This window comes from Pelodiscus sinensis, chromosome 7, assembly GCF_049634645.1.
Source record: "Pelodiscus sinensis isolate JC-2024 chromosome 7, ASM4963464v1, whole genome shotgun sequence".
NCBI lineage: Eukaryota > Metazoa > Chordata > Testudines > Trionychidae > Pelodiscus > Pelodiscus sinensis.
Genome location: NC_134717.1, coordinates 46909867 through 46929960, shown reverse-complemented (window position 1 = coordinate 46929960; position 20094 = coordinate 46909867). Strand labels below are relative to the sequence as shown.

Below are 20094 nucleotides of genomic sequence, written 5' to 3'. Positions count from 1 at the left end.
AGGGGAAAGCACAGCAATAAAGCGGGGAAGGAAAAGGCCATAAAGAGTTGTGGAGGTGGGGAGGGGAAAAGAAAGTGAAATCTAACATGGTTATGTTTTTTGATTCAGCTGAAACTGATAGAAATGGTGATGTCATCTGGGTTCCTCTCTCTAGCCTAGTCTGGTCAGGACATCTCTCAGGATCAGGACATTGAAGGCCCCTGGTGCCGGGAGATGGCAAGGGTAGCAGCCCTTATGGTGACTCCTGCTCTAGTAGCCAATTTTCCTCCCACTTTTTCTTTAAGGATCCCAAAAGGGAGTAATAGGTGGAATAGTTAATCCCCTGATTATTTTGTCCACCAATTAGACCTACTTTCTGATATATCAGTTTTGGTTCACTGACTTTCAGTTTCATGGTGTCTTGTTTACCAGGCATGATCTTAACACAGTCCTTGAATTATATAGGTTGGCCTTTTTGCAGGTCTAATTCAGTGTTTCTGTCTCTCTTTTGTTCTTTTTTCCCCATCAACATTTGTTGTTATGGATTATTCTGACCTTTCATGAACTTTCATTCATTTTTTTACACTTGAGCTTCAGTTAGGGTAAATTTGTCAGGTCAGTTATCACAGCAGGCCCCACAGGTTCTATGTTTGTTGAGCTCCGTGGAACAAAGTCCGATCTTGACATTTAGCTTGCTGGTCCAGTAGTTCCACCAAGTGAACTGGTGACTAAATGATGCACAACTCTATTGCCTCTAGAACATTCACATTATACTGAACAGGAATCACAGACCAGTTATTAGAAGGAACAAATGTTTAGAAAGCAAAAGGGCAAGGTTAAAAGAAGCAGCAAAGGTAAGAATTGCTGCTCTGGTGTGTTCTGTCTGAGAATCAGACAGTTTAAACACAGAAATTCTCAAACCCTGGGCTTCCTTTGGCTTATAGTGTGGCCCCCGGCTTGCCTGGATCCAGCCCGAGGCTCAGGTATGCAAGGGGGATGTGGAGAATGTCTTTCTCCTTCTCAGTCAAGAGCTGCTTTTTTGAGGGGATTTTTTGTTTTTGTTTGTTTCCTTCTAACTAGTGTGTGGCTCCCAATTGATTTTTCTGTGGGTCAGCAGCACCCAACCCAAAAAAGGTTCCGCACCCCTGCTCTAGAGCATATCCCAGCTCCAAGAATGTTAGTGGTATACAAAAATAGTCTTCTCGTGTCAATTACAGATGCAAAGTTATAGGAAGACATTTAACAAGCATAAACTTTAAAAGGGGACTCACTGATTTAAAAAGTTGGCCTTATGTATACTGTAGCTACAACAGAAGGGTCTACTTAATCACATACCCTGATAAATACATATTTAATTAGTTTGAACTTTAGTTGTTGTCTCTAATGTGTTAAACCTATATCACATTCATTTTTTCCAAAGATTCCTCATTTTCATGTCAAATTGTTCCAGGAACCATGTTTATTTGGGGGTTTACATCTGTCATGAAGTTTTAGGCTAGGTCTATGTTGGTAGAGAAAATCAATGTAAGATAAGCACCTTCAGCTGCATGAATTGCATAGCTAGAGTTGACATACTTGGCACCGATTTTCTGGCACTCCCGTTGACTTCCCTTACTCCTTGTGACAGGGAGAACTACAGGTACCTGTGGAGTGCTCTCATAGTTCAATTTACTAAGTCCTTACTAGACCTGCTAAATCAAAGCCTGGAGGATCAATCATCAGAGTGTTGATCCTTTGGCAAGTAGAGACGTGGCCTTAGTGTTGTAGGAAACCACTGTTAAAAACAAAGCAGCTCCATTTACCCCACAGTACGGCTACGTCTACACTGGCCCCTTCTTCGGAATAGCCATGCTAATTTAGAACTTTGGAATAGGGAAATGCGCGGGGGGTATTTAAATACCCCCCGTGGGATTTAAATAAACATGGCCGCCGCTTTTTTTCCAGCTTGGGGAAAAGCCGGAAAAGAGCGTCCAGACTGGCGGGATCCTCCGGAATAAAGCCCTATTCTGGAGGATCTCTTATTCCTTGAAAGTAGGAATAAGAGATCCTCCGGAATAGGGCTTTATTCCGGAGGATCGCGCCAGTCTGGACGCTCTTTTCCGGCTTTTCCCCAAGCCGGAAAAAAAGCGGCGGCCATGTTTATTTAAATCCCGCGGGGGTATTTAAATCCCCCGCGCATCTCCCTATTCCAAAGTTCTAAATTAGCATGGCTATTCCGAAGAAGGGGCCAGTGTAGACACAGCCTACGTGTTTTGGCTATGTCTACGCTACAGCTTGTCAACAAAATTTCTGCCAGTTTATGTCATTCGGGGTTGTGAGTAAACCACCCCCTTAGAGCGACATAAATTACCGACATGAGCACTTGTGGGCACAGCACACACATGTTGATGGGAGAGCTTCTCCCACTGACATAGCTTCTAACATTCGCAGAAGTGGTTGTATTATGCTGAGGGGCAAGCTCTCTCCTCTCATCATAGAGCATCTTCACCAGACACTGCAGCAGCATAGCTGCACCAGTACAGTTGCGCTGCTGCAGCACTGTACATGTAGATAGGGTCTTATTAATGACAGAAAATTTTATGCTTTCCTTCACGGGGAGCAACAGATCTATCTACTTAACTTCAGACAATCACGTAATACGTTTTAGAAAATCCACAGCATTTTGTGAAGAAAAAGTTTGAAGCTTTTATTTTAAAAATAACAAAATAATTCCACTTTCTTGTCTATCACCTCTAATCCTCTTAAAAAGAACAAAATCAATCAAGGGATCCAGAAGGAGCTCAATTTCCTTGCCAAATGGAAGAGTGAAAGCTACAGTTTAAAAGGCTACTACTGTGCAAGGAAAAATGAGAGTAATGGCATGACCTGTGGGGAGACACTGAGCACAGGTATATACAGTGCCATGTGTCCTGAATGGGTCAGAGATATTCACATATCTCTGTCAAACTAGAAAGTCAAAATAATGGCAGGCTTTGTGTTCTTTCTGGGGGGCAAGGAGGGACAAGTAACAGAAATATTTGATTGCCAAGTGACAGACTGTTCTAGAGTTAGTGCTTAAATGACTGAAGAACAGACAGAACTGACAATGATTTTCTCCACTGCATTTTCATGCCCTTTCCTTATAAAAATAAAAAAGAAAATGATAAGTAGCATAACAATTATGCTTTATAAATGCTTCAGAAACTGACTGTAGGGAATGTAAAGAAAACTGAATATATTTGTAATAGAGAACTGTAATGCTGCCTGCAGTGACTCAAGACTATTGAATACCAACCTCAGGACAGACTATTGGGAACCAGGATACAAACCCCAGATTAGTTGGGAGTTCTATACTTAGATTTCGCCAACCAAATATCCAGTGTAAACTCAGTCAGGCATTATAACAGCCTTAACGTGGAGTCTCAGATAGTCCCCTTGGGTACGCTGATCTATCTTGCCACACAGATGAGTGTAACTGTGCTAAACGATCCCTTACACCAAGTATCACGTCAGTCCTCAGGATACTTGAGTCCCAAAGGACCAGTCACTTACCCCAGGTGAGTTGTACCTTAAACCTGATACTAAAGACAACATTTGTAGCCAATCCTATAATAAACCATATAAAAGAAACCAGAGAGTTATTTACAAGGTAAAAGCAGATAAATATAGATACACAAATGATCAGTCTTAAGTGTCAAAAGGTAATAGATGCTTCTATAGCAAGCTGTGTGTCTCCTTTAGGGCTACCCCAGACGAAGCTGCTGGGCATCCCTTGCTTATACCTAGAGAAATGTTGCCTTCCAGAGTCCAAGCCCCACAGAGATAATCTGCTCCGTATTGTTTTATTTCCTCTCCTGTTCTGTGTGCTCTGAGCTGCAAGTTCAGCTGATGGGAAAAGCGCACTTGCATGAGTCATCTCCAGGGGAGGAAGGCAGAACAACAAAGGTCATTTGTCCTCATATTGATAATACATAGGGAAATTCCAGGTGCAATATTCCACAATGGTCTGTCTGGTATCGATGGACCTTTCCTTCTGGGATGGGCATGGCACCTTCTATTAAAGATCCTCCCTTCATGCTAAATGATGTCTCTCTTCTGTATAGTGATTTAAACAGTCACAGAGGCTCACAATGCAACTGCTCAAATATTACCTTCCAATATAGTTTACACCTGTTGTTTTAAGCGAAGTTAATACATGCAGAAACTCACAAACATTTAGTTAAAGTCTAAGCACTAAACACCTTTTTATAATTCTAATACATATTTTAACAATATTAACACAGAAATGAGCCATATTGATTCTTGTCATGTATTTGTCCTTGTTCAGCTGAAACATGGGAACCTTGGCGTGAACTGGCACCTTGTCATCACAAAATGATACAGAATATCAAATAATCTAGCTACATATAATATCTTAAATTGTCCAGGGATGTAATTTCAATGGAGTTCTTTTGCAACTTTTAATTATTGCAATAAATTGACATTTTCCATTTGATTGAAAGGTTAAAGCGTAAGCAAAGAGAGACACATTTAATGTGATTATTCAGAGAAATCAACCTTTGCCTCAAATCATCTAGAAGGTGAATATTGTGCAACTTACAATGAAGGCAAATTTCTGAAGGTTATTATAGTGGCAGCCTGGTACAATGCAGTCATTTCACAGTAAGTGGAGTCATTTCTTTATAATCAGTGGCTCACCAGCTGGAGTTATAACTTACTCATCACATGCATTGAAACACTTTAGAACATTCATTCCACCTTTCTATAAGTAGAGTATTTCATAGTGCAGTTAATCTTAAGCAGAATCCATGCTATTGCATTAGGAAAATATAGGTTCTTGTAAAAGTAATATTTTATTTTTATTTTAAGACCTATTCTTTCCATTACAAAATGAGCAAATATATTTGCTACTGGGCTTCCTTGTCATTTTACCTATACTAATGCCACTAGAGCAGGCCCTGTTAATGAACCCTAGTTTCACAATAACATATTTCATTGTTGTTTTCCAAATTAATTCACATTATCTCTTCCAGTATTTGTATGTTGACATATAAATGAAAGCTCATATATATAGGATCTCATCACAAAATGCAAATCCCAGGGAAGCTGATGGGAGATTTTGGAATTGATTATCTGATAGGAGTGGGCCTATAGAACAAATGCTATAGCATTTATTCATACAAGGAAACCCTTTAGAGTGCCTAATGTGTATAAGGGTCTCTCTGTACAGGGACTGAGCCTTCTATTTTGTAAAACAAAAAACAATTACTTTAAATAAAAAAAGAAAGTGTATGAAATACAGTAGAATGTAATCAGCCTTGAAATCCACATTTTTGTCAAGCAGAAGGTAGAGACACAAAAACCATGATTTTATAAGGCAGGTGTTCCTTTACAGACTATATCATTGTTCCATTAGCTGGTAAAATATACATACGAAAGGTTATTGCTTCCTGGTCAGAGGTTTGTTTTTTTAAAACAAGTCACAAAATTTGCATTACAATTTGATAATAAATGTAGGCAAATTGAATGAATTGTTGAATTTTATCCTCAGATATTAATCCCTTTCTTTTTTTTCCACTGGGGACCTGAAAAGGTCCAATTCCAGGGTCCAAAGATCTGTACCATTTGCATGGTATTTCTCAATATTTCTGGGGAGGGTGGGAGAAATGTGCAATCTTAAGCAATTGTTTGATGTCATGTGCAAATATAAAAAGGCATGAATAATTGGAAATAGACATTGTCTAGGGTACAACATGGATGTATTTAGAAATAATTAGATCAGTTTGGACCCTAGATGCTTGTGTGGGGTCCTCTTGTCGGACAGAACTGGGCCCTAACAATCTAGAAGCAGACTGCTCTGAGTGTGCTTGTATAGATGGGAGGACTGCCCTTTGGGCACACTGTCTCATGGCTCATGCTTTTGTGCTGTGGGACCAAGCTTGTAGGGGTAAGGAGAACTGGGGAGAAAGGTGCATATATGTTTCTGCAAAGCAGGAATCAGATTTTCTGTTAAGTGGGACATTCCCTGAGTTTGAAAAGTTTTTTTTTTCCTGTTCCACAACAAAATAAAAACAAACATTTCAAAATTCCCTGCAAAATGAAATTCAGGGGAAAGAAATTCATTTGGAATTAACCAAAACATTTAATTCTAATTTTGAAAACAAAAAATGTTCCATTTTGAAAATGTCTGAGAAGAAAGTTTTGACACAAGCAAATGCTGCGGAGAGGTGAGAGAGGGTCGAGTTTTTTTTCTAAATAAAATGTCAAAAATTGACGTGTTTCTGTCAGACATTTTGCTGTGATCGAACTTGCACTCTCCAACAGCAAAATGTTCTGTTGGGAAATTTTCAACCAGTTGTAATGTAAGTGCATTGTTTTCCTTTCTACTTCAGAAAATAGCAGCCATTCTGCTGTGAAAACAATACAGCCTGTGGTAATATGAACTTTTCTGTGGCCCCACACCAGGCTGCGAAGGGGTGATCTCTGCTGAGGTCCCCACATTTTGTGCAGAGATGCAAATCTGCTCTGCAGATGACCAATGTCTTCCACAAATTTCTCACACTCCACAGGTTCTTGGGGCTGAACTTTCTGATTCTTCAGTAGGGTAAGAGGAAACAAGAGTCATCTCTTTTGCAGAATAGTGATAGAAATGTACCCGTGTTAGTCTGGTGTAGCTGAAACAAAAAACAGGACTATGTAGCACTTTAAAGACTAACAAGATGGTTTATTAGATGATGAGCTTTCGCGGGCCAGACCCACTTCCTCAGATCAAATAGTGGAAGAAAATTGTCACAACCATATATACCAAAGGATACAATTAAAAAAAAATGAACACATGAAAAGGACAAATCAAATTTCAGAACAGAAGGGAGATGGGGGGGGGGGAAGGTAAATGTCTGTGAGCTAATAATATTAGAGGTGATAATTGGGGAAGCTATCTTTGTAATGGGTAAGATAATTAGCATCTTTATTCAAACTTGAGTGTAAAGTGTCGAATTTAAGCATGAATGACAGTTCAGAGGATTCTCTTTCAAGTGAAGTCTTAAAAGGCCTTTGAAGCAGGATGCAGGTAATCAAGTCGTTAAGACAATGTCCTTTCTGGTTGAAATGGCAAGAAACTGTTTTTTATTTGTGATCCTGTCTGACATCTGTTTTGTGGGCATTGATCCTTTGGTGAAGTGTCTGAGATGTTTGTCCAATGTACACAGCAGACAGACACTTTCGGCACATGATTGCATAAATTATATTTCTGAATGTGCAGGAATATGTGTTCTTGATCTTATAACTCACTTGGTTAGGTCCAATAATGGTATCAGCAGAGTGAATATGTGGACAAAGCTGGCAACGGGGTTTGTTGCAAGGGAAGTTCCAGGGTTGGTATTAGTGTGGTATGTCCCGTGGTTGTTGGTAAGAATCATCTTGAGGTTAGGTAGTTGTCTATAGGAGACTATGGGTCTGTCTCCCAGAGCCTCTCGGAGTTTAATATCCTGTTCCAGTATGGGCTGTAGTTTATTGATAATGTGTTGGACGGGTTTAAGTTGGGGACTGTAGCTGATGACAAGTGGTGTTGTATTGTTGGTTTTCTTGGGTTTGTCTTGAAGTAGTTGGTTTCTAGGTATTCTTCTGGCTCTTTCAATTTGCTTTTTTATTTCTCCGGGTGGGTAGTTGAGGTTTATAAATGCTTGGTAGAGATCCTGAAGTTTCTGGTCTCTGTCAGTGGGATTAGAGCAGATGCGCTTGTATCGAAGGGCTTGGCTATAGATGATGGATCATATGGTGTATTCTGGATGGGAGCTGGGAGCATGTAGGTAACTGTATGAGTCAGTGGGTTTTCTGTAGAGAGTGGTGTCTAATTTTCCATTGCTGATTTGTACTGTGGTGTCCAGGAATTTCTCTCTTGCAGAATTTGTTGCACACACTGCAAGTTTCTTTTTATAAAATCTTCTGTGCCCCACATGGTTTTTTTCCAGGCAGAGATGTCAGCTGGACTTTGTCAGTTTTCATGTTCTTATATAACCATACTGGATTAAGAAAATCCAGACCAGTCTCTGGGGCCATTGCTGTGGTTTCAGAGGAAGATGCAAGAAACTCTAATGGAGGTAGAAATGGGATAACCTATCTGAAGGGAAGTTTCTTCCCAAATCTCAATTAAAGGTTGGTTAAGCATAAGAGTGCATATCTCTTCAAAATGTTTTTTCTCAATCCCTTGTAACGCTGTATCCATATAAGTGTGTGGTCTTTTTTTTTTTTTAATCCTGCTAAACTCCTGGTCTCAATAATATCGTGTGACATGAGAACTAGAAGCAAATTGTCAAAATAAAAATATTCCATTAATCATTGAATGTCAGTCACCTTGTTCTTGTTTTATGAGAAAAAGTAACTAGGAACACCCGATTTGGCTCATCTCTGTCATTTGATTATTTTTTGTATCGTGTCCTCATTTATCAGTCTGTAAACAAAATTGACCCTATCTTTTCATTCTTCTGGATTCCCCCCCCCTCCACACACACACATTTCTAATAATTTTTGTTATCTATCGCTGTACCCCCTTTATTTCTGCTTTTATTGAGATAGAATAAGCAGAACAAAAGTTAGTATTCAAAAAGAGAGCATAGAGTGACAGGATAAAATTTTCATTCTTATTTTCCATCTTATGCCTTTGAACGTTTTGTTTGCTTCTTTGGTTGCAGCTTTATACAGAGTATTATTGAGCTGTCCATAGTGATACCCAGGTCTGTTTCCCAAGTTCCAGTTCATTTAGAATCCAGTAAGGTGTTCCAGTTCATTTAGAATCCAGTAAGTAGTTCAAATTACTCCTTTCAGTGTGAATTACTTCACATTTATCAACACTGATCCATTTTAAGTAGGCTTGACATTCTCTAAAAAGTAAGAAGGGGCTGGATATTTCAGGAGAATGCAGGGAGACTTTAACTAGGTTGCTGATCCGAATTCAGCCCAAGTCGGTTGAAAGTGAGAGTTGCTAGGATCATCACTGTCTGTTGGCCTATGTGAAATTAACTGCTGATCTCTTTGAACAAGTGTCTGTCACAAAACCATTGCCACAACAATACACAGCCTCAGAAAACAGGTCAAAGAATGAATGGACTAAACTCTCCATCCCCACTGATGGTACCTTGAGAACAGGATTAAGGCAGTGGAATGGGATAGTGTGAATAAGCTTACACTAGGGCTGTTTATACTGTAACTGTTCTGTAAATGATCAGATTATTCCTGATAGTGAAAGATGCAGTATTGATAGTCTAACACGTATTTTACTACAAAATAAAATGTCCATTAGAGTGCCAAATAAGAGAGCATTTTTTGGGCGCTCTTGGAAAAAATTAGATCCAAATACCATTAGTGGGTGATATGTATGCATCACAGCATTTTCTGAAAATATTTATCTAATTTTAAAATATTTGTCAGTCTATACAAACTTTTCTCTGTCTTTCTGCCCTTCTAGGCGTGGGAGGAACTGCAATGTAAAAAGTCTTGCTTATTTCAAAAGATATTTAATTAATTAGCAGAAAAAATAGGGGAAAGATGCTAATTAACTCAGAAGGGTTTCTAGCATAATAGATATTCATTTTGTTTTGAATAATGCAATAGGTTTCTAATGTCAAATGTTACCCTGAACAACAACAGATTAAATTAGTGATTCTCAGAGTGCGGTCTGCAGACCACTAGTGGTCCGTGGCTGCCTTACAGATGGTCCACAGGAAGGACGCTTCAAAAATAGTGTCACTCTAACCGCCATGCTGTGGGCCAGGGCCTGGCTGCTCACTCTCCCTGCCCGCCTGAACATGCACAGAGTCTCCTAATGGCAGCCCACCCCCACCAACGGCCCCTCATTGCCAGCTACAGCTCACACCGCAGCATTCCCCGAGTTCCAACACGGTGCGTACCACTGCCTGGTGAGTCCCTGCCACCTCCTGCCCAACCACCACGTGTCACATGGCCTCCTCCCCAGCCCAGGTCCAAGGCAAAAGCCGGTGAAGCTGCTCCTGGACCTCGGTGCCTTAGAGTTGCTGCCACAGTCCCAGAAGGGGCCGCATGCAGCCCAGCTGGGTCAGTGTGGGGCGGGGTGCACTCGGGCTCATCAGGTGCGCTCCATGCACTGTCACTGTCTCTCCTCTACCACTCAGCCACTGTCCATGAGCCAGGGCTGGTGGAGAAGGCTGGGGCTTACTTAATCTCCTCTCCCCCTCCTCCCACATGCCCTCCGAGCGGGGAGCTGGTGCTGCAGCCTCACGGCTGCATGGGCTCCCTGCTACTTGGGGGAGGGGAGGCTGAGCTCTCTCCCCATCTCCCTCCCCACCCCACACCGCAGGGGAACAGCAGCATGCTGTCCAGGGGCTTTTCCCCCTGCAAGGGGACAGGAAGCCAGGTAAGCATCCCCCCTCATGCCCAGACCCCTGCACCCCAATCTCTCTTACTCTCCTGCCCCCGCCATGACTACACACACTCACCTTGCTCCAACACCCTCCCCTCTGGCCAGAGACCTGCCTGCAGCCTACTCCTACATCCACCATTGCTCCTGCACTCTCCCTTGCTCCTGCTCCCTTCCCCTGGCCAGACACCCTACTCCCAGCCTGCTTCTGTACCCAACCTCCCACCCAGACCTCGCAACCTTTTGCCCTTCTGCACCTCACCTCCCTCCCAGATCCTGAACCCCCATCCCTAACCCAGTTGCTGGCAACTCTGTCCCACACAATGAACCCCTCATTTTTGTCCCCACCCCAGAGCCCAAGTGGGGGAGGCATAAAATCCACTGATTCCAGAACCCCAGAAAAGTAAATCTGGCCTATGTGAAGCCCTGAACCTCAGTCCTCATCTTCTCCTCATACCTTGGGGTTGGAGCACCAGAGCAGTGAGGTGTGTCAGTTGTGGGCCACATCAGTGAAGGTTGGGTGCTGTTGGAGGAGTTTTTTTGCTTCTCTCGTGTGGTCCCTAATTGATTTTTCTGTGGGTCAGTGCCCCTTGGCCCAAAAAAGGTACCCACACCTGCCATACATAAAGAAAACATTGAAACCTTTTATGTTGGACATAATATTTTACTTTATTTAAAATGAAATTTTATAAATAATATAAGAGAGTTAAAATGCTTCATCTGTATAATAATTTCAATTAAATGGTTCTTCCTAGCTGTAGTACTAGCAAAATGGCTTGGGCATAATTATGTAATTAATGGTGGGTTTCCATTGGGAAAGGTTTACATTAATCTAGATCAGGGGTCTCCAAACTTTTCAGCCCGAGGGCCGCATTAACTATCAAACAGCAGTTCGGGGGCCACTTTCACGACGGGGAATTTCAGTTGCCTATTGCGCCCTCTGTCGCAGCGCGGCCGGTACTCTGACCATGCACTCCCTCCAGTGCTGAAGGGGAGGGAAAGGGGGGCCCGGGCCCACCCTCACTCACGGGCCCCAGCCCAGGGCCCTAAGAACACGGAACCAGCTGGCTCCGGTCCGGCTGACGGGGCTCCTGCCGTAACTCGTCAGCCCGCCAACTCTAACGAGTTCTGCCCTGGCTGCTTCCTTTCCCTCCTCGTGTGACCCTCTATCTCCCCCCACCATGGGGCGGTCACCTTTGATTCGTCCGTCAGACTGACGGTCGTATATCCAGACGCCCACCCCTCCCGCCGGGGCTGGTCCTGCCGTCTGGGTGGCCGTCAGGTCTGGACTCCTGAGAAGGGGGGGGGGCTTTTCCCCCTGCTCTCCCCTTCCTCTGCACGCTGTCCTCCCCTCCTGCTTGCCACCGCTCACTCCTTCCCCCCCCCGGGCGGAAGGGGTCACCTTTTTAAAGTTCCCGCCGGGGTTCATGTTCCCCCGCACGTCGCCGGGCGGGCGTTACCACCACCGCCCATCCTGCCCCCTGATTGGCCGGCTGCCCTGTCAGTCTGGGCGGGGGAACGCCGCCCGTGCTAACCCCCGCCCCCTGCGCCGTTTGCCGCCGCGCAGCCGCTTGTCAGCGGAGCGGCCCGCTTCTCCTGCCCCGGTGCGGCGTGAGTACACGCCGCACACCCCTGACAGGGGCCCCCCCCCCCGCGGCAAGAAGGGCCCGTTCGGCGGCGCCCCAGGGACGGGCGGGGGTCGCCTCATCACACCGGCACGCGGAAGAAGGCGGGGCCAGACAAAAAGGTCTCCACGGGCCGGATGAGAGGGCCTCGCGGGCCGCATCCGGCCCGCGGGCCGTAGTTTGGAGACCCCTGATCTAGATGGTCCATGGGCCAAAAAGTTTGACAACCACTGGATTACTATTTTAACTTTTTTTTTAAAGGCTTTCCCATGGGCGGGGGCAAGGGGGGGGGAGGGACCCTTCCCAAAAAAAAAAACAACAGTTGTACTGAAACAGGAAGAATGGTGGGATATTTTTTCATTTACCCTTTTAAAATAAGATATTACTTTCAATTTATACCAAAATGCCCCTGTTTAAATTAATATTGTCATTTAGGATGAAAATGGCAATGAGGGAATTTATCATAGGTAGAAATGTTTGAACTAAGGACTTGTCTACATGAGAAAGTTGTACCAGTTTAAATCCTGTGGGGGCATTCTTATATAGTTTTCAGGTGTCCGGTTTTGAACCAGACAGTCCAGTATTAGAGCTTTCTGTTCGGGAAACAAATTGAAAAAATATAAATGAGAAAATATAAATGTCCGGTATTTTCTAAATAAGATGTAAAGTAGATTGTGATGTAATGTCAAGTGTGTCCGGTATTTTTGTTGAAACCATCTGGCAACCCTATTCCTTTAAAGCTGGTGTACATTTTACATGAGAAGGCCCGCCAATGGAGAAAAATGGGGCAAATGCACAGAGGCCCTGCGTTTCAAAGGGGACAAGAGTTCCTGGCTGCTTCCAATGCTGCAGAAGCAGTGGCCTGGAGCTCCAGGCCCCTTTGAAAAGCCATGGGAGCTCTGTTCCGAAGGGCTCTGAGAACTGAGGAGGAGAGGGGAAAGAGCTCAGCACTGCACTCCTCCCACTATAATTAAATCAGTGGAACTTCTGCGTGCAGGCAGTGTCCACACACAAATTAGCAACAGTCGAGCAGTTTTGGATTTGATATGTGTGCATTCACAAATGAAAAATGCGGAATTGGAAACCAGGTCTAAGGCTCTGATACTGAGTGCTATGGAAACCTCTGTAAGCAAGCAAACATCTGTTCCTGGCTCTGCGCTGGACTTGCTGTGCTCTTTAGGGAAAGTCATTTAACATCTCTGTGCTTCACAATAAGATCTCTGGTCTGAAATGGGGATGTTGCGTAGTCCACTCTGCAATGTGCTTTGAGATCAATGGATGAAAAGTGTATGGAACAGGATGGTCTGCCCTTTTGATGGCCTGGGCCCTGCCAGCCCTGTTTATTCTGGAGTAGGACTCAAAATCATTATAAAACCCAAAAAGTGGCTGTACTGGGGTGACACTCACCTCATGCAAGCATCCCTGTCTGGCCAAGTGCGGGTTCCTGCACTGCCTCAGTTTAACCAAAAAGCTTCCTCGTCAGCTCAGACCTGCAGCCAAGTCACACTCTGGCATGTCTCAAACCCCTTCTGTGGTACACCTCTAACAGGAGCCCATCTCAGTGCCCTCTGTAAAGTGTTTCTCTGTCTCTGTCTGTTGCCCCACTCTGATCAAGAGGGGTGCCTCCAGGGCTTTTCCTCCTGGAAACAACTCCCTTTGCCCTTAGCCCAGGGCTTTATCTTCCAGTTCATAGTCTCTGAGCAGCTCTCCTCTCAGTACCACTCCCTCAGGCCAGTCACTTACCTTACTCCTTTCTCCCTGAGGTCTGGGGTACAACTGCGCTGAGTCAGGTGCTGCAGCTTCTTATGTAGTCCTATCTGGGCCCCTGATTAGCTGGTCTCTTCCCAGCCCCTCTAGCCAGCCTGGAGGACTACTCTATGTATGGTCCTATCTTGCCGTAGATCCTGATGTGCCCCATTACAGTGGCCCACTGCATGAAGGAGTGGCAGGAGAGAGATGAGGTACTACAGGAACCCTGTGGTAGGGGGAATGAAAGGAAGGTTGTATTGTGGGATCTGCAATCCATGATGGTTCTTTGGTTTGTGTTTTCTCTAAGATTTATGTTTGAAGAATAAAACCGGCATTTGTGTTTCTGGCATTGGAATGGGACAATAGTTGATGAAGGCCATTGGAGAGGATGTGTCCCTTCTAGGCCCGTGGTAAAAGGACAGCATCCTGATTCAAATTATCATTCCTCATCAAGCTCTGGCAAAAATAGTTAATATATACCCTGCCATGCGGCACTGAAGCATGAACAATGAGCAATATTTCACATTGTCTTTGGCAGGATGAGGCGCTCAAAGAGCCTTCAATGGGGCCCTGAATGGGGGTTATAAGTGTTCATTGTCAAACTCTTAAAAACATCTCAGGTTTCTCTGTGGTTGGGGCTGCTTTTTTAGGTTATCCAGACCAAATCACCCAGTGGACGTGCTGTAGTCTATACTTCTGCTTGTGGGACTGTCCTTTGACAATTATGTCACTAGACTCTATTCATTAAAGTAGTCATTTGGCTGAGAAATTATTGAAGAGAAATTCTGTTTTAGTTGGCTATCACCGTCACTCATATAAAATTAAATGATTGTATTTGCCAATAAGTGTAATATGTTACCATACAGTATTTTCCTTTGGATCGTTTTAGCTACATGGAGTTAATTAAATCAGCACTCTTCCTTTTAGGAATGGAATTCCACTGTGGAACAATTAAAAGCAGAAGCACTCAAGATTCTGTTTTCAGAGGACTATGCGGAAAAGGAACATCTAAAGCTTTCAAATCAGAAAATAAATCTATTGCAAGAAGAGTTGTGCCATCGTATGGAGGAAAGGAAAACCTTGTTACAAGAGGCCAATGACTTCTTTAGTGCTGCTAACAAGGTTAGTTAGAGGCCAACTCTATAATTATAATCTGATCATATGACTGGTACTTTGCTCTAGAAATCTGATATGCAAGGGATTGTGTAAATTAATGGACAAAATAATGGAACTGCCGATATGGGACTCAATTAATAAAGAATTAAAGGAGGAAAATGCAATTAGTGCCAATCATCATGGGTTTATAGAAAATAATTCTTGACAAACCAACTTGATTTTTTTAATGAGATTTGGTTGATGAAGGTAAGTCTTGATGTAATTTACTTAGATATCCGTAGGGGATTTGCTTTGGTATGACACTTTGATTAAGAAACTAAACTGATACAAAATCAGGATGGCACAGACTAAATTGATTAAAGACTGGCTAACTGATAAGTCTCAATATGTAATTGTAAGTGGGGAATCATAATTGAAAAGGGATGTTCCACAGGGATCAATTTTGGGCCTACTCTAATTTAATATTTTTATCAATAACCTAGTAGAAAACATTAAATCACTACTGATAAAGTGTGCAGACACCACGAAGATTGGAAGAGAGGTAAATAATTAAGAGGACAGTTCATGGATATAGAGTGATTTGGTAAGTTGGGCATCAGCCAGTGTGTGTTTTATTACGGCCAAGTGTAAAGTCACATGTTTAGGAACAAAGGATATTGGCCATACTTTCAGGATGAGGGAATGTATCCTAGGATCCGGGACCACCAGGGTCTTATATAGCACATTGCATCAGTAGATCTCAAAGCACTTCACAGGCTTTCATGTATTTATCCATACAACATCCGATGAGATGGGAGGTAATGTGTCTCCATTTTACAAAGGGAAACTAAGACAAAGAGAGGCTAAGTGATTTGGCAAGGTCAGTCTCCCATGTCTCCTAATTCCTAGACTCATGCCCTAACCACTAGACCTTGATTCTGAAAAAGACTTGGGGGACATGGTGGATAATCAAATTAATGTGAATCCCTGATGTAATTCTTTGGCCAAAGAGGCTAATGTGATCTTTGGATGAATAAATGGGAATATAGAGTAAGAAGAAGGAGATTACATTACTTTGTTTTCGGTACCAGCGCAACCTCTGATCAACACTGTCTAGTTCTGGTGTCAACAGGTCAAGAAGCATGTTGATAAACTGGAGAGGGTTCAGAGAAGACTTATGATTAATGGATTAGAAAGCATGCCTTTGAGCAACAAGCTTAAGCATGGCCAGCCCTAGCTATTCTGCAAGCTATGTTAGACACACACATATGCATAAACATTGACCAGCTGAGGGGAAAACTGCAGATTGTCCAAGCACATAAATAAAAGAGATGCATATGTACAGAAATAACCAGTTGAGCAATGTGGCACCCTTTTAGGGGCTGATTTGGTACTATGGGGATTGCCCTGAGCACTTCCCGTTAAGTGGGGTTTGAGTATAAGGAACTCAGTCTGTTTATTTTAACAGAGAGAAGACTAAGGGGTCACTTGATCACAATCTATTAGTATCTGCATGGGAACTGAACTTTGATCATAGAGGCCTCTTCAATCTGATAGACAAACGTATAAGAGCCAGTGATTAGAAGCTGAAGGTAGACATGATGTGCAAGCTTGAAATGAGGTGCATATTTTTAACAGACAATTCATTTAATCATTGAAACAACCTATCAAGTGCTGTGATGGATTCTCTATCACTGGCATTTTTTGGTGCCACTTGTGAAACATGCAATCTCTCTTTGTGACTCCATTGTACAGATGAAGAAATTATTACCTTCTCCACAGTGTCATTGAGTCTTTATCCATCCATACTTGCAGTGTTCTAGCAAAACCTTGGTTAAAAGGCACTATTTAAATATAAAATGTCATTTAAGAGTGAGAGTATGTGTGCACGTGCGCGCACACGTGTACTGGGAAATGTGTTTATTTTAAGGTGTCCATAGAGGCAATCTTTTGATAACATATTACCGCATTTTTTCATGAGTTGTTTACAAAAGCCTTAAAAGATGGCTTTCCCCAATAACTTTTATATTCCCCCTGTTTAAAAAGTCACATAAAGGCACAGAACTAAAAATACTTTTGTCCAGGGTCATTTATTTTTTCAACACCAGGGGGGGCTATTATCATATCTGTATTAATATATAACCCATTGTCTTGATGTTTATTCATATATAGATATATAGTCACACAAAACAAATGCATTGTATTAAAGTTACCAACAGCCTCAAAAAGTGCTGCCTCTTCTTGTGCAAAATGGACCTGATCCTGCTCCCAGTGAAGTAAAAAGTAAATGTCCCACTGACTTCGGTGGAAGCAGGATTGGGACCTGATATGTAGAGCTGACCAAAGAGGGCCTGATCCTGCAAACCCTTACTTATGTAAGTAATCCTTGCTGCTGCATGGTCTCATTGAAACCAAAGGCATTATTCACATGAGTAAAGGCTATTTGCACAGGTGATTATAGAATGAGACCCTAATTCAGAAACTATTCACATGTATCACAATCCTTGGACTTTGTGAGTGTAACCAAATCTGAATTTTGATTGGCTGGGTTTGTTGTTATGACAAAGTGCTGAGTTGGCAAAACATGGTGGCCATTTTTATGCAAATTAGGCACGGGATATCATTTGCAATGTCAACCTGCCTAATCTGCATCCCTCTGCCGACAGAGGTATGCAGTCTAGACATACCCTTGGACTGATCATATTTGTTTTTCAGTGGGCCAAAAAGCCATAAATGGCTCTAAGCCAGGAGAGTTATGCATGCTCATAGGTATCATGCCCATATTGTTCGTTGCAGACATTGTTTTTAACTACATCTTGAAAAGCTCGTCTCATTTTTTTTCTAGTTTTGTTATTGTTTTTTCCACATTAGTCTTTCACACTGAAATGAACAAATATAGTGAATGAACAGAAGGCTGGGGACGAGTTGCGTGGCTTGTCATATGGTAGCAGTTGGTAGAATGGTCTGCCTTCATGAAAAGTAAATCATGCCGCAAGAGTTTTTGATGACAGAGCTGAATCCATAATGCACATTGTGTCCATGCAGCTATTCTTGATGAAAAAGAAAATATATGTACCTATCTCATTCTGTGTTTCACTGTTCAGCAGCAATATCTGCAACAATTCTGTCCTCCATAGAGTAGAATTACGGGGAAATGTGTGCTACTGCAGAGCTCCAGACAGTTTACTCAGACAACTGGAGGTGGCGACACTATCTGGCTAATAGGGCTCATGATGTATCCAGACTTTCCTGCAGGAGGGCTAAGACTCAATTGAACTACTTCTGCCTCTCATTCTGCACCCAGCCTCTGCTCACCTGAAGCAGCAAATGGTGCAAGCGCAGGCTGGGTGACTCTGGAGGAGCAGGGGATGGCTGTGCAGCTGGTGGTGGGAGAGAAGCAGCAGTTCCCCTTCAAAGCACTGCTTCTCTCCAGTAGATGGCTGCACAACCACTCCCTGCTCCTCTGGAGTCTTCCAGTCAGCACTTGTGCTGCTTGCCACCACCTGTGCTTCTTGCCCACTCCCCCGAGGCTGCAGGTGAGCTTTGGTTTATATGTGCGGACATTTGAAAGTCGGATGTTTGTAATTCAGGGAGTGCCTGTATTCAGTTAGCAATTTAGGACTCAGTCTTGCATGAACAACGAGAAGTCCTTACAGATTTATTGGAGCATAAACTTTTGTGGGCAAAGACCAATTTCATCAGATGCATGTAGTGGAAATTCCAGAGGCAGGTATAAATATACAGGCACATGAAAAGAAAGGCGTACCAATCAAGAGGAAGGCCAGAAATAACAAGGTCAATTCAGTCAGGGAGGATGTGGCAGCTGATGTGGAGGTGTGAACACCAAGAGACGAGAAATCACTCTTGTAGTTGGCTAGCCATTCACAGTCTTTGTTTAATCCTAAATTGATAGTGTCAAATTTTCAAATGAATTGTAGCTCTGCAGTTTCTCTTTGAAGTCTGTTTTTTTTATGCAGGATGGCTACTTCTAAATCGGCTACTGTGTGTCCAGGGAGATTGAAGTATTCTACAGGTTTTTGTATATTACCATTCCTGATATCTGATTTGTGTCCATTTATTCCTTTACGTAGGGACTGTCCAGTTTGGCCAATGTATATATCTTGCATGAGGATCTGCTAATGAGGATTCCTGTGCCACTCCAGAGTCCCATTTACTTCACGTGGACTCTTCCCAGGCACTATAACCTATACTAGTAGGTCCTGAAGAAAGACTGGGACCTTTTGGGGAATTTTTTTACGTGCATGTCTGCCTACTAATTACCTCAAGACCACAGATTGTTGATGACAGACAACTATATGGCAGCACTCTTATACTTATTTTAGTCATTGTGTCTACAGTGGAGTAAGCCGATTATTTTCCCTCCATCTAAGTTGCTTGCAGATAAAATAAGCATTGGAATTACCTCAGTTCTTGAATGGTTTTCCTAAGTGGTTATACATTTTCTTGGCCGATATTGTTTCTGATTCTGCCTTGCAGTAGACTATTAACACTGTCTCTTTTAGTTAAAATACAGTAAAGTGAAACACTTGTCCTTTTGATGATTGTCTCTGCTTTTACAAACACTAGTTTAAGGTTACCGACACTTCCATTTTAAGATCCTCTTTTCAGTTGCTTAGAACAATTGTTTGGGCTGAAATTTTACATGTGAGCTATCTGCCTCAGGATGATTCTAATTTAATCAAGACAGTTCCACCATTTCCAAGAACAAAATTCTAGGGAAAATAAATTGCTTTTCCCATGTTAAAATATTGTACTTGAAAAGTTCTAGTGCCCCCTTATGCTGGAGCACACATTTCAGTTTGTGAAAGAGGGTGGCTTTTATGTCAAGTATTTGCCTTTTATTTGTAAAAATACATCCAATTTTTGTGAAAATGGATAAGCCATAGAAAAATCACACTTTACCCATGCTCAGTAGAAATATTTTAGAATGGCAAAGCTATGTTCCTTTAAGTGCTATAAAAATAAGGGCCTTCAGAAATCAGGCTTTACATATCTCATATTGGACTACAAATTAGTGGAAATGATTTGGCTTTACCCTCTGTGCCTCAAGTTCCCCCAAATGTAAATGATTTGTGTAAATCCAGTGTTCAGAATAAATCTTTTGACTACACAGTAGATGGAGTTCTGTTACATAATAGATCAGAGACTACTCTAGCAAATCATAAACTGGTCCATATTTAAAATGTCCATATGGACCTGAAGAAGAGTTCTGTGTGTTACCCCAAACATATTCTCACTGGAGACCACCCAGGGTAA

At 42.5% G+C, this 20094-nt stretch overlaps 1 protein-coding gene across 6 annotated transcripts in view; it reads left to right on the top strand.

Annotated features, from left to right (window-relative positions):
• Positions 1-20094, top strand: part of CCDC141 (coiled-coil domain containing 141) — a 163361-nt gene that overhangs the window by 66075 nt on the left and 77192 nt on the right. For all 6 annotated transcript variants that reach the window (XM_075933728.1, XM_075933726.1, XM_075933727.1 and 3 more), the window contains one exon: positions 14650-14844. In XM_075933728.1, coding sequence (XP_075789843.1) covers positions 14650-14844 — 195 coding nt within the window. The remainder of the gene's footprint in view (positions 1-14649; positions 14845-20094) is intronic.